We start from the raw sequence: 17,746 nt of genomic DNA, 5'->3' as shown, positions 1-17,746 counted from the left end.
AAGGGAGAAGGCTAGGCTGACTCTTTTTTTCTGTAGTATTATTTTATTGTATTAAATATCCCCCCCCCCTCACCACATAGGATAGGATCCAAAGATACAGCCTTCTTGCTCATCCCACCAATTCTCAGGTAGGAAAAATAGTCTATGTTTAGTTCTACCAAATGTTGTGGGCGGGGCAGGCGTGGCCGGCTGCATCCTGAGCCTCTAGCTTAGGAAACTGACTCCTCGTGAGTAACAAACTTGCACAGGCAAGGGTGTTTGCATCAGGAACTTTAATAATGTCCAGTCAACACACTTTGCAACTTAGTCCCAAGCTCTTCTTACAAACATAAACTTTCAACCACCTCCAGTCTGGCCCCTGGGGGTCTCCTCTCACATCCCCTCTGCCCTTCAGCTGGATCCTGTTGGCTTGCCGCCGACCTTCAGCGTTCCCTTTGGTATTTCTCCAGCGGCTCCCCCTCAGCCTTCTCTATTCCCTTTGGGTCCCACCAGTTGCCTTCCAGACTACCTCTTTCCTGCTGCCTCCAGTCTCCTTCTCCAGGGTAAACAAAGTCTCTCTCCAGTCTGAGGTTTCTGAGTTGGTTCTCCTTGTGCAGCCCCAGTTGCTGCACCCCGTGTCTCCCTTCAAGGGAAACAGGTATAGCCTTTCGTCGAGGGTTGTGGGTTACCTGTGCTGTCCCTTCCCCGACTGCCACTCCACGACCCCCTCTTCTGCATCTCCCTCCCTCCGCACGCCTCTCCTCCTGACTACTTATAACCCCCTGGGGCCATGCCTCTTCTTCTGGCTCCTCCCCTCCTCCTTCTCCTGTGCCACCTGACCCTCTTCACCCCTCCCAACTCCCTCAGCTGCCCCTGCTTTACTACAAATGTATAATCCTAGCTTTACAAAACAATTATCAAGCCTCCAGTTTCATCTTCACTTTAACAAAACCTTCCAAGCAAGAACTCTTTTTAGCCTTCCTTTACGAATATACCATGGTACAAGTGACAACCATTTTTTCCCATCTGGCTCTAGACCTTGCCTACCTTTATCTTTGCTACAACCAAGCCATTATCAGGGTTTAGTCTGGCTTCCATCCTGAACAAGCTATTATTTTCAGGAAAATCAAAGACTGATTTGAACTGAAAAAGGGCTAGTGTGATCATGAGCCTCCACAATGATGGTCTCCTCGCTGTCCACACATAAGATGCTGGGTGTGATGAGCATGTACCTGCAAGAAAGCAGCCAAGATCAAGGTTTTATTTTTAGTCAAAGCATAGCAGTACAAAGCTAAAACTAGTTCAGTATCATCTCCTCTATGCACATGAATCCGCTGCCAACATTTAGGGTGAAGGGTCCTTGTCAGAGTAACCTCTTGTCAGGTTAATCCCTCCACCACCAGCTAAACCAACTTGATTCAGGGCTCATCTACACTAACTTGAATACTCTAGGTTGCTCTTGGCCCCAGAGCTGCACTGGATTACCCCTGGTACCGCCACACTCCGGAGCAACAGGAGGTGGCTGTCTACACACATGTCCTGCTGTGCCTCCCACTGGTGCTAGTTGCACCCTCTGAGGTCAGAAATGAGGTGCCCAGCATTGATCACATGGCTGGGCATTTTATTGTGACTTCAGAGGGAGCACTGTGTAGACAGCCATGCCAACAGCAGCAGTACCAGGCGGCACAGTGGGACATGTAGGTAAACCGCCATCCCGCATTCTGCAAAATCCACAGCATAAGGTGAATTTTTAAAATCCAGGTTTAGCCACAGATAGATCAGATTTGGTGTAGAATTGCCATTTACTCATGAAGATAGTCCGCTCTCAAATTGGAGCTTTGGCCCTGTGTCAGGTAGACAGACTGCAGTAAGGTCCAGGGGGCAACTGGTGTAATTGGCACATGTAGTATCCCTTGTCTCAACTGACAGATGATGCTTCTTCCATCATCTGAAATGATCTCCATACCAGAGAATATAAATCCAAAACACATTGCAGAAATAATCCAGTTTGAGACCTTTTAAACTACCCTGGCTCAATGCTAGAGAATTCTGGAAACTACATTTATGTGCCATTTTGTGAGAAATATCAAAGAGCTCTGGTACCACAATAAACTACAATTCCCAGGATTCCCTAGCACTGAACCCGGGCCGTTAAAGCTGTCTCTCAATCTGGATTATTTCTGCAGTGTGTTTTGGACCACAGACACTTTTCCAGGATGCTAAATGCATTCTAAATGCACTCTACTGTCTTAGTGGCATGTGGCTTCATAATGGATAGATGCAAATACTGAATAGTTCTTGGAATAGCCTACCTTCACATGGAGAAAATAAACTGTCTCTGTTTTATTGAGTTTATGCCCATTTGGCTAACAACAACAACAACATCCATTTCTTACCTTCCTCTTCCTATAAACCAAGGCAAGGAACAACAGCAGATTAACACATATCAATAGATTAGACACATAACATCAGTTAAAAACACATAATACTAGTTAAAAAAACACATGGCATCTGTTAAAATAATAATAATAAAACAACCCCAAATGCATATTAAAACAGGAAATTCATACTTTTAAAACGTATAATTAAAAAAGCATCTGGGTAGGCCTGCTGGAAAATACTGGTCTTCAACAGTCTAGAGACAGCTGAAGTAAAAGTCCTCTGGCTGATAGTTGCCTGCTTAGTCCTGGCTGACTGGAGCAAATGTTCCCCAGAAGATCTGAGTATACAAAGCAGATTGAATGAGAGAAGGTGATCCCTTAGATAACCTGTACCCAAACTATATAGGGCTTTAAATGTAATAATCAGTTCTTTATGGCCATGGAAGGAGGGAGGAATCTCAGTTTTTATCAACATACATTTCCTGTGACTGCATCACTGTCATCTTCTTTCCCCTATATGCTATATTACTATCTTTGGTGCATCTACATTGTAGAAATGATGCAGTTTGACATGACTTTAACTGTCATGGCTGCATTCTACAGAATGGGATTTGTAGTTTTGGGGGGTTCTCTTTGTTGTTAGTGTAGCAAATGTAAACATGACAGGTTGGGGACAGTCATTATTACACAGCTCTTCCAAATCACCAGGGTGCTGCTTTTATCTCAGCCTCTGCCTGCTGCACATCAGCCTCTGTAGTCACTTTTTCCAGCCCTATGTCTTTCCCAGCATTTCTTGCAGTGGCAAACCTCCTGGGAACAAAGCTTGCCAAAAAACAAAAACAAAACCAAACCATGACCTTAGGGTTGCCTTAAGTTGGAAATGATTTGAAGGCACACAACTACTACTACAACAACCACCATTTGGTTTGTATTTATTTTTATTTTTAGTGCCACTGACCAATCATGGCAATCCATTAAGCAAAAAATTAAGAAAAGAAAAGAAATTGGAAAATGAAAAAGAAAAACAGCCTACTTGGGAATAGCAAGGGAAAGAAGGGAGAGGAGCAGAATCATGCCCTAGACCCTGTGGTGGAAATTCCTTTTTGAAATATAAAAACTATAGAAAGATGGAGTCACTTTTGTCAGCCAGAGAGATGGTTTTGAAATAAAGGCTTGGAGTTACTAGAGCAAAGGAATAGTGAGTGCATCTTGACCTAGATGGAAGCTGGCACCAGTAGAAAGACATAACATAAACTATTGAGATAAAGACATCCAGAAGCAAGGTTAGAAGGGAAAGCCACTAAATTCCTACAGGAGGGGGTAAGGCGTGATGATGCAGTTTTAATGTATGCATGTATTTCTGTTCTGATTGTAAGAATTCTATATGTTTAAATTGTAATTAGCCAATCAGGTGTATTGAAGAAGCTTCTTTGTCTTGAATAATATAAAAAGAGCCATTTTGTCTTGTTCGGGGTTCTCAGCTTTTGGAACTTGAATTCCACTGAGTTCAATGTTTTCCTTTGTCGACAAATGGAAATAAACTTATGGATTTTCAATTATTAGGTCCTCTTGCGAATTCCTTGATCTGCCAAACCTAGAAATCTAAGTTTCCTGAAATTTCTGTTACAACCCTACTATCATGTCAACAGGTGAAGAATTGCAAATTGTTCTAAACCAATATGTTCCCAATTATAGGTAAAGAAATTTTAGTGTCCCGCAAACAGGCATATTTCTCCCCTCTTTATCTCTTGTAAGAGAATTTATGAATATGAAGAAAAACCCCAAATTTTAAAAAGTGAATTGGAGACAGCAATAAGAGAAATTGGGAAAAACAAATCACCAGGAACAGATGATATTCCAATCAAACTGCTACAATCCACACAGACAGAATCAACTCTAGTAACCAACATATGTCAACAAATACAGAGAAAGCAAAACAAAAAAACAGTGGCTAACAGATTGGAAACTGCCAGCATACATTCCCATCCACAAAAAAAGAGACACAAAAGGCAGCAATCACAGACTCCAACCGTACATGGAGAGAGAAATCCCAGAGATCCAAGCAGGATTTGGAAAGGAAGAGGCACTTGGGACCACAGTGCAAACACAGAATGGCTGATTGGAGCATACAAAGAAATACTTTAGAGACTATAGCAAAGCATTTGACTGCACAGACCATGAAAAATGAAGGACGTGGAGTGCCACTGTGTCTGATAGTTCTGATTAGGAATCTGTCCCAATGGTGCACTGATGATGTCATCCCTGTGCGCCAAAAAGAACCCATTTCCCCAGGTTCTTTTTGGTCTAGAGGGATGCCGTGTGGGTTTGGCTTCCGCAGCATCCCTCTGGAGGGAAACTGGGCACCTGTAGCCCAGACTTAGAGAGAGGTTTGTACCGGGCCATAGTTAAGCAATTGGTCAATATTATATCTACATTTTGCACTAGACCACAGTTTTCAGCTATGTTTTGGAAAAAGGTTTGTAGCTGTGCTCGGCCCTAAACACCGTCAGCAACAACCCCATAAAAACTTTTAAATTATTTGTATAACACAGTCAAGATAACTAAGGGAGGGATTTCAACTATTTCAGAGCCCTTAGCAACACACAAACAAATATTCATTTGGTGAAGTTTGAAACAGATTATCAACCCTCAAATCTTTGATAAGGTAATCAATTAAAGATAAATAATCTGGGGGGAAAAGCAAAAACTTAAAGCGAATCTACCAAAATATTTACAGACTACAAGTAGTCAAGCAGAGGGCTAGAATTCTGAAGTCATAAAGAGTGTGAGAATTTTAATGTTTTAGAAATGAGAGGCTTTGTGTAAGCAAGCAGAACTGGTTCATTCTACTTCTGTCCCAGTGCCTCCAAGAAGCCAAATGTTAGGAAATAAGTGATGAATTATTAGATGAGGCTGCAAAAATCAGAGTCACTTTTGGAAAACCCTCTTGCTATTCCCCCAAATAAAGTGTAAGAAAGACCACTGAACCTTGGGTGTTGGTCAGAGAGATACTTACAAGGGCTGAGAGTCAGAGTTAGCCACCAAAAAGACTGTGAACAAAGCCAACCAGCCCAGAGAAGCAGCATAGCTTTTCATCATGCTTCAAGAGGCAAACCTCCACACTTTAGAGTGGGGTAAGGTTATTTGGGGCTTCCCTTATGTAGAGAGGTTTCCTAAGGTTAATTAGTAATTGGAGAAGTTCCTCCACCTCCAGGATTAGTGCCAGATTTGACAAGGAGAAGACAGGTTTGCCCAGAGCTGGAGTAGGAAAGAGTAATTTGGCACAGACACATCTATGTGGTGCAGCCTGTCATTGCAAAAAACGTAGGTTAGTGATTATTTTCTATTTCCTCCTAGCTCCTTGCTTGCAAAAGAGAAGTGCAATCTCCAGATGGGTCACAATAATGAAAGAAGTATTCATATTAATATTAATTTCTTACCCACCTCTCCCCATGGATCGCCATGCAGATGGTTCCCCATGAGGTTCACAGAACTATCTTGAGCCATCATAGAATCATAGAATTGTAGAGCCAGAAGAGACCACAAGGGCCATCCGGTGTTTTCCTCCTTCTTTCCTTCTCCTCCTTCTACGTTCTATGGTCTTCACCTTGTGTAGACCTGGTATCCATCTGCAACATCAGACCAACCTTCAATTTTTTATTTATAATTGAGGAGGCCACAGGTATAAATTTAATCTATGTTGTACTATGTGACCAGCCTGCCTCAAATATAGAGTTTTCATGGAGAGTCCAGGCACAGTCATCTCTAATTTGAATATGACTTGCAATATTTTCATTGCTTCTTATCACAGAAATATGTTCAGGATGGAAATACAGTAGCTAGGATCATCCATGGCTGCTAGGGATCTGGGGATGTTTCGCCTGGAGAAGAGAAGGTTAGGAGGTGATATGATCGCCCTGTTTAAATACTTGAAGGGAAGTCATATTGAGGAGGGAGCAAGCTTGTTTTCTGCTGCTCCAGAGAATAGGACTCGGAATAATGGATGCAAGCTCCAGGAAAAGAGATTCCACCTCAACATTAGTAGGAACTTCCTGACAGTAAGGTCTGTTCGACAGTGGAACACACTCCCTTGGTGTGTAGTGGAGTCTCCTTCCTTGGAGGTCTTTAAACAGGGACTGGATGGCCATCTGTCGGGGATGCTTTGATTAAGAGTTCCTGCATGGCAGAATGGGTTTGGACTGGATAGCCCTTGTGGTCTCTACCAACTCTATGATTCTATGATTTTATGACTGTCAAGATGATTACACATCACCACCATTAGCAGAGGCTAGGAAGCCTGAGCTTGTACTTATTGTACTCATGTCCTTCTGGGAGATGTTGAGACAAATGACTGGCCACCTTGTGAACAGAATGTTGTACTAAACAGGGTTTGAACCTGAATCACCACATCTCTTATGTTCTTAAGAGACTTACTAGGGGGCCATTCAGATTACCTTTTACCCTGGATCAGGAACCGAATCTTGCACATGAAGTTCATATTGGCCTCGAATCTCTCACAATTGAATTTGAGGCATGCACAACCATTTTGGGGCAAATACCCCTTGGCGTGCATCATTTGGAATCGGGGTAAAAGGTAATCTGAATGGCCCCCTAGTAAGTCTCTTAAGAACATAAGAGATGTGGTGATTCAGGTTCAAAAAACAGTCCCTCCCCTGCATTGGGGGGGGAATGAAGGAGGGGTGGGAAGGGGGAAAAGGGAGGATGCAAAAAAGGGCAATCGGGGTGACTGACGGGGGATGCAAAGGGCAGGCAGAGGGAGGGCAGAGGGGGGAATGAAGAAAGGGTGCCAAGAGTGACAGAGGAGGAGGAGGAGGAGGATGAAGGAGCCAGGGGGAAGAAGGGGGCCATGGAGGGCATTCTGTAACGGAGCAGGAGGAGGGGAAGGAAGGAACAGTACAAAGGGTCAATTCAAGGCAGGTCAGAGGGAGGGCACAGGACGGAGCTCGCACCAGGCAGCTTTCTCTCTCTTTTATTTTTTTAAAATTATTTTTGACAAACTATGTGTATATTTTTTGCAATAGGTAGATAGATATATAGATAGAATGTGTCTGGCTGCCTGTTCCCTTTCCCTTTCATTTCCTTGCTTCCAGCAAAGGAAATGCTGATTGAAGATTTAATTACATTGTTCCATGGATAAGTTGACCCAGGTTTTATGGGTCAATTTTTTAACTAAAATGTTTAGACTTGTACATGAGTATATATAGTATGTAATTCAACCTCCATTTACATATGTTGCAGTGTATCTCTGTATAACCAAGTGCTCATTCAAACAAGAAAAGAAGGTCTTTGCCTTCACATCTTACTTGTAAACTCCCAAAAGCATCTTGTTAGTGGCTGTGGGAGACAGAATGCTGGATCATAAATCTTGGTGTGAAAGAGTGAAGAACTGAGGAACCAGAAAGATGGTTCCTCAGTTTTTCACTGTTTTTGTCACCTTTCCAAAGCTGTTTCCGGTGCTGATGGTACAATTCCTCTGATGGGCTCCAGTTGCAGACTGCCAACTTCCTTGTAGGTTATAAATGAAGATTAATGTTCAGTGTAAAACAAAGTCTTTGAGAATTGCCTCCCATATCAAGGAAATTACCTTCCATGGAAGTCCAGTGTGGTCTAATCTGCACTGCAGAAATAATGCAGTTTAACATTACACTACTGCCATGGCTAAATGCTGTGGAAGTCTGGGATTTGCTGTTTTGGGAGACATTTAGCTTTTTGTCAGAGAATCCTGGTGCCATAACAAACTACAGATCCCAGCATTCAATAACATTGAGCCACGGAAGTTAAAATGGTATCAACCTGCATGATTTCATCTGATATTTGAATTACTGGTGCTCTTTCAAGGTAATTTTTTTAGAAGCAGTTTGAAAGAATGACACATTACAGAACACCGGTTCTGGACAACTTGAACACTTGTGTTCTTAATTCTTAATGGCATTTTTGTTTTGGTCCCCAAATATTGCTGTTTTGGAAGATTCTTGATAGTTTGTTTTTGAAGTATAGAAATTCAGAAGAGACGGTGAGACAGCCACTTTGCAAACAGGTTAGGAGGAAATTCCAGGAGCAGATGAAGGTCCTCCTCCTGTACCATAGTGATGGGGTGAGTGACTACGTGTTCTGCAACTCACAGTAACAGATATTGTTGCCAGCCAGTAATTTGAGAAGGAAGAAATTCCTCAGGTCAGCCACAGATCTGACAGTAAGCCAAGGGGAATTCCCTGCTGTATACGTAGGTTCCCCATGTTCCCCATCACCTCCATCTATTGATTAGAATTGTTTGTTTAGGTTTTTCTCTGCAAGCCTCTCCTTATTACCCCTTATTCTTCAGAGTATATGTCTTAACTCTACAAATAAATTCTCACATTGATCTGACCTGCTTACAGACTGGTCACAGTCTTTATTTCTAAGCTACTGATTTCTGATCTTTGAAAATCATTTCCCTTTTTTTCTTTTTAAGGACAAAAGAATAGAATTAGGGATGACTTCATCCACCTTTTCCTCTTTAGTATTAACATGGGATAAGTCCGGTAATAATTTGAAATAATTTTGAAATAATTAGAAATAAGAACAGAAAAGATACAGGATTAACAATTTTTAAAAAATGAAATGTAAAGGAAATCTAGAAACTTGGTTAAGATAAGGTGACTTTAAATGATTTAGGAAGATTCATAAAAGAATATTGTAAAAATGTCAATGATTTTTTTAATGTTTGTCAAAAATGTATATATGTATGTCATTTAGATTTATAGATTTGTATGTCATGTAGTTTTGTATACTTGTATGTTTGTATTTTAATATGAAATAAAATATTTTAAAAAAGGTTTTTTGTAGATGTTAAATAGCACAGGGACAAGATTGAACCCTGAGGGACTCCCAGGCCAATGGCCAAGAAGTCAAGCAGGATTTCTCCAGAACCATCTTCTTGCTACTCCTAGAAAGAACAGACTCACTAGAACAGCACTTCTGAGACACATCCCAAAGAAGTAACACATAATATACGATCTTTGGGAGGATGAAAAAGCTGACTTGGCCTGCTTTACGGAAACCTGGCTTGGAGATGATAGCAGTGTGACCTGGGCTAAGGCCCTCCCAGCTGGGTTTACCGTTAAGGAACAGGTGAGGGAAAGTGGGCAAGCGGGAGGAGTTGCCCTGGTCCATAAATGTGCCATCACCTTGACTAGGAAACCTATTGACTGACCACATTGAGTGTATTTACCTGACTTTGAAGACTAGGGACAGTCTGAGGATTCTGTTGGTCTACCGTCCACCCCGTAGCCTAACAGACTCCCTGGCCGAGCTGACACAGCTGGTCTCGGAGCTGGTGCTGGAGTCTCCGAAGCTTCTCGTCCTGGAGGACTTCAACATCCCCTTCAAGACCGGCTCATCAGACCTAACAGGCGCAGCTCGGGAGTTCATGGTTTCCATGACTACCATGGGCCTGTCCCAGATAGTTTAAGTTCCAACACATTGTGCTGGTAATACACTCGATGTGTTGTTTACTACGGATCAGGAATATCCGTGGGCGGAGGTAATTCAAACCACCGCCCTGTCATGGACGGATCATTACTTGGTCAAGGTGGGACTGAAGGCTACTATCCAGACCCCCCACAGGGGTGGAGGACCTGTTAAAATGGTCCGCCCTTGAAGGCTGATGGAACCCAAAAGTTTCCAAGAGGCCCTAGAGCAGGGGTAGGCAAACTTTTTGAGCCGGGGCCGGGTTGCTGTCCCTCAGACAACCGGGTGGCCGAAGCTGGGGGGGGCAGCTTCCACCCCCCAGGGGCGGGGCCGTGTGCCAGGGGTGGAGCTTCAACCCTTCGGGGGTAGAGCCGCATATTGGGGCAGAGCTTCCACCCTCTGGGGGCGGGGCCAGTGCTGGAAGCCTCCTCCTCTTTCCTGGCCCCATGGGCTCCTTCCTGGCCGCTGCGGAGGCCGAGAAGGAGGGAGGAGGCAGGCAGCCCCCCAAAGGCCCCGCGCACTCGCGCAAGAGATCTTTGGCCTCTCATCCAAGAGGCCAAAGGCCCCACGTGAGGGGCCCGGTGCTGCCATGGATTGCCGTCGGTGCAGGGCCTTTGGCAATGGGCAGCAGGACCGGTCTCGGGCCGGTCTGCCAGCCTCGGTGGGCCGCATGCGGCCCGTGGGCCAGGGGTTGCCAACCCCTGCCCTAGAGGGTCTTATGGTTGGGAAAGACGGCGATTCTGTCGAAGTCTTGGTTGATACCTGGAATAACAATCTTACCAGGGCTATAGACACTATTGCTCCCGAGCGTCCTTTCTGGCTCGATTCTGACAAAAAAAAATGGTACACTCAAGATCTTCGAAAAATGAAGCGAGCCGCGCAACGACTAGAGTCCCACTGGTGGAGACACCACCGTTTATCTGACAAGACACACCATAAGGCCTTTCTTCATTCTTATGGAGTGGCAATCGATGCAGCAAAGAATTTGTTCTATGCTGCTCGTATTGCATCAGCAGAGCTGTTCAGGGTGGTTAAAGAGTTGAAACAACCTCCCACCCTGAACCCACTTTTAGAACCTACCAAAGCCTGCTGTGACTTATTTAACGACTTTTTTGCAGATAAAATATCTCATATAAGGGCTGATCTCAGTGCCAGTATTATAACAGATACTATAAGAGAGGCGTCCAGTGACTCCGTGGACTGTGTTAGACTGGATCACTTGGAGCTTGTGAATACTGATGAAGTGGACAAGCTGCTTGGAAACGTAAGGAAGACAACTTGCCCTCTAGATCCCTGCCCATCTTGGCTGACCGCTCAGGGAGGGGATGCAGTATTAACCTTAATTCAAATTATTATCAATGCATCTCTCAGGGAGGGGATATTTCCATTAAACTTAAACAAGCAGTGGTCAAACCACTCTTGAAAAAAACCTCCCTTGATCCCCTGGTTAGAAACAACTACAGGCCAGTCTCTTTGTTACCATTTTTGGGCAAGGTGATCAAGAGGGCAGTTGCCTTTCAACTCCAGGCTGTCTTGGACGAAGCCGATTATCTAGACCCATTTCAAACTGGCTTCAGGGCAGGTTAAGGAGTTGAGACTGCCATGGTCGCCTTGGTCGATGATCTCCGTCTGGGCATCGACGGGGGAAGTGTGACCCTGTTGGTGCTTTTGGACATCTCAGCGGCTTTTGATACCATAGACCATGGTATCCTTCTGGAACGCCTGAGGGATTTAGGTATCGGGGGCACTGTGTTGCAGTGGTTCAGATCCTACCTCTCAGGCAGATTCCAGATGGCGATGCTGGGAGACAGTTGCTCTCGTAAATGGAAGCTGACATCGGGTGTCCCTCAAGGTGCCATCCTGTCTCCCATGCTGTTTAATATTTACATGAAGCCGCTGGGAGAGATCATCCAGAGACACGGGGCGCGGTGTTATCAGTACGCTGATGACACCCAACTCTATCTCTCCGTGTCCCCGACTACTACAGTGACCAAGGATGGCATCTCTCCTCTAAATGCCTGTCTTGAGTCGGTAATGGGCTGGATGAGGGAAAACAAGCTCAAGTTGAATCCAGAGAAAACGGAGATACTTGCGATAGGAACACCTGACCTGGGTGGGGAGGTTTGTCAACCAGTCCTGGATGGGGTTACACTTCTCCTAAAGGATGAGGTTAGCAGTTTGGGAGTGCTCCTGGACTCGTCTCTACAGTTGACATCTCATGTGGAGACGGTGGCCAGGAGTGCTTGGTACCAACTTCGGTTGATATGCCAGCTGCAACCTTACCTGGCTCAGAGAGACCTTGAAGCAAAGCTGCATGCACTGGTAACCTCTCGCTTAGATTTCTGTAATGCGCTCTACATGGGGCTACCTTTGTACCAAGTTTGGAAGCTTCAGTTAATCCAAAATGCTGCAGCCAGATTGGTCACGGGAACATCATGATCGGACCATATTACACCAATATTAAAATCTTTACACTGGCTGCCGATTAGCTTCCGGGCACAATACAAAGTGTTGGTTATTACCTTTAAAGCCCTACATGGCTCGGACCCGAGTTACTTAAGGGAACGCATCTCCCTACACAATCCGCCTCACACTCTTAGAACTTCAGGGAAGAACCTGCTGGAATATGCAAAAACTAGATTGGTCACTACTTCCCATAAAGCATTTACAGCCGCGGCCCCAAAATTATGGAACAATTTACCGGAAGAGATCTGTCTCATTACCACACTAGAAGCCTTTAAGAAGGCATTAAAGATGGATCTCTTCCAGTGGGCATATCCACCCGATCTGCTATAGTTGAATATTCCCACTCTGATTTGATAATATGGAAAACAGACGACGATTCAGATGTTTTAATTCCCCTACGGCAACATTGCTGGTTGATTAGTATTGTATTGTATAGTATTGTTATATAATGTAGTTTTTAATCTGTTGTGCACTTTGCAATTTGTGTTGTCGATATTGATGTGATCCTGCCTTGATCTGTAGGGAGAGGCGGGAAATAGAAGAATTATTATTATTATTATTATTATTATTATTATTATTATTATTATTATTTAACTGAGAAGGATACCTTGGCTAATGGTACCAAAAACTGCTGAGAGGTCCAGCAGAACCAAGGTGACCAATGTTGTCTCTGCCCTATAATCAAGCCTGAACCAGATTGAAATGGATCTAGATAACCCATTTCATCCAGGAATTGTTGGGAACACAACATGCTTAGAAACCTGGAGCTGTATGATGCCTCAAGGGCCACCTAGTCCAACCCCCTGCCATGAAGGGAGGCATAGAGCACTCCTGACAGATGGCCATCCAGCCTTTGTTTAAAAACCTCCAAAAAAGGAGACTCCACCACTCTCCAAGGCAGCATATTCCACTGTCGAACAAGTCTTACTGTCAGGAACTTCTTCCTAATGTTGAGGTGGAATCTCTTTTTCTGTAGTTCAAATCCGTTGCCCCTGTCCTAATCTCTGGAGCTGCACAAAACAAGTTTGCTCCATCTTCAAATATTTGAACATGGTTGACATGTCAACCCTTAACAACCTTTCCAGATTAAACTTCCAAAAGTTGCTCCTCATGGAGCATGGTTTCCAGACCTTTCACAATTTGGCTGGCCTCCTCTGGACATGCTTCATCTTGTCAATAGGCCACTTGAATCATGGTGCCAAGAACTAGAAACAGTATTCCAGGTGAGGTCTGACCAAAGCAGAATAGACTATTCCTTCCCTTGATGCAGACACTACTCTCCTATTTATGTAACCTGGGACCATATTGTCTTTTTTTGCTGGTGCATCACATTGTTGACTCATGTTTAGCTTGTGGTCTACTAACTCCTCGATCCTTTTCACATGTACTGTTGTGAAGCCAGGTATCACCCATCCTATATCTATGCATTTCATTTTTTCTGCCTGAGTGCAGATGACACCAAATTAGGAGGAGTAGCTAATACCCCAGAGGACAGGATGTAAGGACATTTCTCTGTGTTGAAATACATTTTGTTAGTTTTGGCTCATCTTTCTAATCTATTCAGGTCATTTTGAATTTTGATCCTGTCCTCTGGGGTATTAGCTACTCCTCCTAATTTGGTGTCATCTGCAAATTTTATAAGCATGCCCTCTATTCCATCATCCAAATCAATGATAATGAAGTTGAATAGCACTGGGCCCAGGACAGAATCCTGTGGCTGGTCACGGCTCTCCAGAATGAAGAGGAGCCATTGGTGGATACCCTTTGGGCTCAGTCAGTCAACCAATTGCAAATAAACCTGACAAGTGTTTTGTCAAGCCCACATTATACTAGCTTTTTGCAAGGATATCATGGGGGACCTTGTCAAAGATCTTACTGAAATCAAGATACACCATATCCACAGCATTCCTTTCATCTACCAAGCTTGTAACTCTCTCAAAAAGGGAGGGGGAGGGGAGAAATTAGACTAGTCTGGCATGAGTGTGTGCCTTAAGTCATTTCTGGCTTATGGTGACCTTAAGGTTGCAGGGTTTTGTTGTTGTTGTTGTTGTTGTTTTGGCAAGATTTCTTCAGAGGAAGTTTGCCATTGCCTTCTTAGTACCTTGCACAAAAATGGAATGCTAATGACTGGCATATAATTACAGTAGTATCCAGGGAAATTTTTTTCTTCCAGAAGAGGTCTCACCACAGCATCCTTCAGATCTTTTGGTACCCTTTCTTGTTGCAAAGAGGCATTAATCACTTTCTCACTGGGCCACTCCTCCTCTGGCCTGTTTAATAAGCCAGAGAGGGCAAGGGTCTAGTACAGATGTGGTGGTTCTCATCTCTCCAAAGATCCTGTTCACATCCTCTGATTGCACAAACTGAGAAGTTATCAATCAACACTGGACAAGCAGTGGTCAAGGTTATATCCACTCTGTATTTATCAACTCAGGTGTCCAAATCAGAGAAAATCTGAGTGGTTCTCTCTTCTGCCAGATTATAGCTGCCCACTCAAAACAGCTCCATTGAATGGTTCTGTGCAGCTGCAATAGTGTTAGCCAGAAAAGTCTTTCTTGCTACCCTTGTTGCCCCACCATAGGCTTTCAAATACTTTTTAGTCTGTTTTCTCTTGGACATACTCTGAGTTTTCTGCCACGGTGATTCTACTCTGCGTCTCTCTTGTTTCATTGCTACCAGCTCCTTAGAAAACCAGAGGGTTGGTTTACCTCCACTCCATATGAAGGAGTGATCGTGTCCACTGCTCTGGTCATTTTTCCACTCTAGAAATCAGCCAGGGCTCAACAGTATCACATGACAAGACAGCAGGAAACATCCCAGGAGCCATAAAGAATCCATTTAGATCCATAAGCCTGGGATGGACTGTCTTAATGGATTCCCAACCCCCACAGAGGCTCTGAGTCCCAGCAAGTCTAAACCTGAATAGGAAGCAATCTGTCCATGACAACAAAACATTAGAGAGTTCCTCCATCCCCAGACCATCATCCCACCGTGTACAGTAAACAACATCTAGAGTATGCCCAGCAGCATGAGTGGGGCCAGATCCATGATTCTCACAAGCCATGGGAACTCCAACACCATCCCCAAGAACACTGTGGCTAGCTCAGGAAGGGAGGCTGTTGAACAGCCGGGTGATATTTTCCTGAGAGAACATTGCACCTCCACCTCACTGACCCCCTGGTCTGGCTTGCTGCTACAGAGAGAATCCTGGTAGGCTAAATTAAGAGAGATTAACCCCAGCAACCTCGTACAATCAGATCTCTGCAATACTTGCCAGGTTGGCATGTTCATCTAGGATCAAGTGGAAGCTGACCATGCATTAAGCAGAAGTACTTAATGCACTGACCATGCATTAAGCAGCAGTACCTTAAACCCAGTGGGACTGCTACCATGGCTATCCAGTGGGATGGGAGGCAGTTTGATGGTGACTAAGGGGCTCTGCAGACCGGCACTTTGTGGCAGCCTGTAGGTGCTGTGAAGGTGTAGCTTCCTGATGCTCCAAGCCCTCACCATGCCACCTGGGCGCCATCTTGGCACGTGCCTGTTTACACGGTGCACACCATAATGATGCTCATCATGCACAGTGCCCAAATGGTGATGTGCACAAGCAGAATCATCATGGCATGCAAGCACACTTATGGCACCCCTTCCGGGACGCAAAAAGAACCCACCCAGAAGTGGGTTCTTTTTGGTCCCTCTGGAGGCTGTGGCATGTGGTTGCCGCTGCCTCCTTCTGGGCCAAAAACAGGTGGTGTTTAGCCACCTGTCTGTACAGCCTCTCACATTCATTTGTAAATTCTTCCCCCAGGATAGTGCAACCATTTCCCATTTTTGTATTTCCCTCTAGCCTGTATAGTGTGGATGACTATGGAGCTATAACCATTAAATTAATGTCAGACTGCTTTATTTCTACAGTGTGGAAGACCAGTTTTTCTTATCAGCACTTGTTATTACTTAGTTATAATTTCAAACTCTTACTTAGCACCTCTGCATCTTTACCTAAATATTCTGAAAACTGAAATAGAATTGAGTCCACTTAGCATAGTGATGGATGACAAATGCATTCCAGCCCCAGATGCTCTCAGTGGTTTCATCCAGATGTTGAGCAACAAAGAGAATAAAGTATAGTCTTCTGCCATACCATGACATAGTTGCTGTGAGGCACAGAAGAATTTTTGCAACAGTCATCCAGGTTGCAGTAGAACCAAGGAAGTCCAATATACCTAATTCCCCTCCCCAGACAATTGTTCCAGGAGGATACTAAATCTGAGGGTATCAGAAGCTGTGGAAAGGTCCAGGAGAAATAGCAAAGTTGCCTCCTGCTTGCTATGGATTTTGAGGCCATCTCTATCATCTTAGACTGAAAGATTGTTAGGCTACAGCAGGGGTGGGAATTGTGTGACCCTACAGATATTGTTGAACCGTAACACCCATTATCCCTAGACCACATAACTTAGGGGGAGACATGTTGGAAACGGCAGTTCAACAACATGTATATGGCCACACAATTTCCACCTCTGGGCTGCAGGATAAGAAACCCTGCTCTGTTCTTAGTTCTACAACAGCATGTATAAATACTCAATGCTGGCATCATCCCTGGACAGATTTCAATGCTTGTGATAACCCAAACATTCATGAACCAAAGCCAGGTGCAAAATGGCGGTTTAGGCAGGGACGCATATGCCAAGCATCAGTAACAGAGTGCTTCTGAGTACCTGCTCACTCTAGGAATTTGTGAACTAGTTTGACAAGTCCTTTCACACAAAATGCCACCAGAGTCCCTTCCACTGCATTTTTTGACATCTCCATAGAGGCATTTTAGTTTTCTTGTAATGCCCCTATGGCCTCCTACACCTCACTCTGCTTGCTCTCCCTCCACCTTGGTAGTGATAGATCGCTTCTCCCTCCCAGAGTTATGACCCTGGCCTGGATGTTGTTTAATGTTTTCCCACATAAATATGTGACATTTGCAATTGATTGTCTTTGATATATCCAGGGCCCTTTCTACCAACTAGTTGCCAGGAAGGCAAACCTTTTACTGGAAACAGCTGGAACCAGCATTTCCTGATTAACTCCTGATTTCCTGATGTTCAACAGTAGATGTAATTTTAAACTACTTGCAAATCTCTGTGCATTTTATTTTCACAAAATCATTGAATACATAATATTTTTGCCTTTACCAATATGTGTCTTAACGCACAACTAAAAAAAGTGTCTAGAACTGCCAGACATTGGGTTTTGTGTGTGTGGGTGTGTGTGGGGGGTTTGTCTTATGAAGTGATATGTCAATTTTTCTATTTTATACTCTTACACCTTATCTGCCTATTCTCAAGTTGTGATTATACACATAGAGGTCTTAAAATTTGAACGTTACAGATCGATACATCCTTTGTCACTCTCCACACATTTAACGTGGTGGATTAACCTAACCTTTTTGAGCAGTATCTTCC

At 44.0% G+C, this 17,746-nt stretch overlaps 1 protein-coding gene across 7 annotated transcripts in view; it reads right to left on the bottom strand.

The window, feature by feature from the left end:
- LOC121921768 (A.superbus venom factor 1-like) overlaps nt 1-17,746 on the bottom strand; it is a 47,589-nt gene that overhangs the window by 8,787 nt on the left and 21,056 nt on the right. For 3 of the 7 annotated variants that reach the window (XR_006102037.1, XR_006102038.1, XM_042450302.1), the window contains exons 1-2: nt 5,377-5,773; nt 1,027-1,211 (exon numbers count right to left, since the gene is read on the bottom strand). Coding sequence is in view for 3 of the 7 variants with exons in the window: in XM_042450302.1 (XP_042306236.1) it covers nt 1,027-1,211; nt 5,377-5,446 (255 nt within the window). In the remaining 4 variants the exon portion in view is untranslated. Of the gene's footprint in view, nt 1-508; nt 1,212-5,376; nt 5,774-5,804; nt 5,936-17,746 lie in introns of those variants that run through there. The other 4 variants (XM_042450305.1, XR_006102040.1, XR_006102039.1 and 1 more) reach the window with 4 other exon arrangements.

The sequence above is a fragment of the Sceloporus undulatus genome, chromosome 2 (assembly GCF_019175285.1).
Source record: "Sceloporus undulatus isolate JIND9_A2432 ecotype Alabama chromosome 2, SceUnd_v1.1, whole genome shotgun sequence".
NCBI lineage: Eukaryota > Metazoa > Chordata > Lepidosauria > Squamata > Phrynosomatidae > Sceloporus > Sceloporus undulatus.
This window is presented reverse-complemented; position numbering and strand designations above follow the sequence as displayed.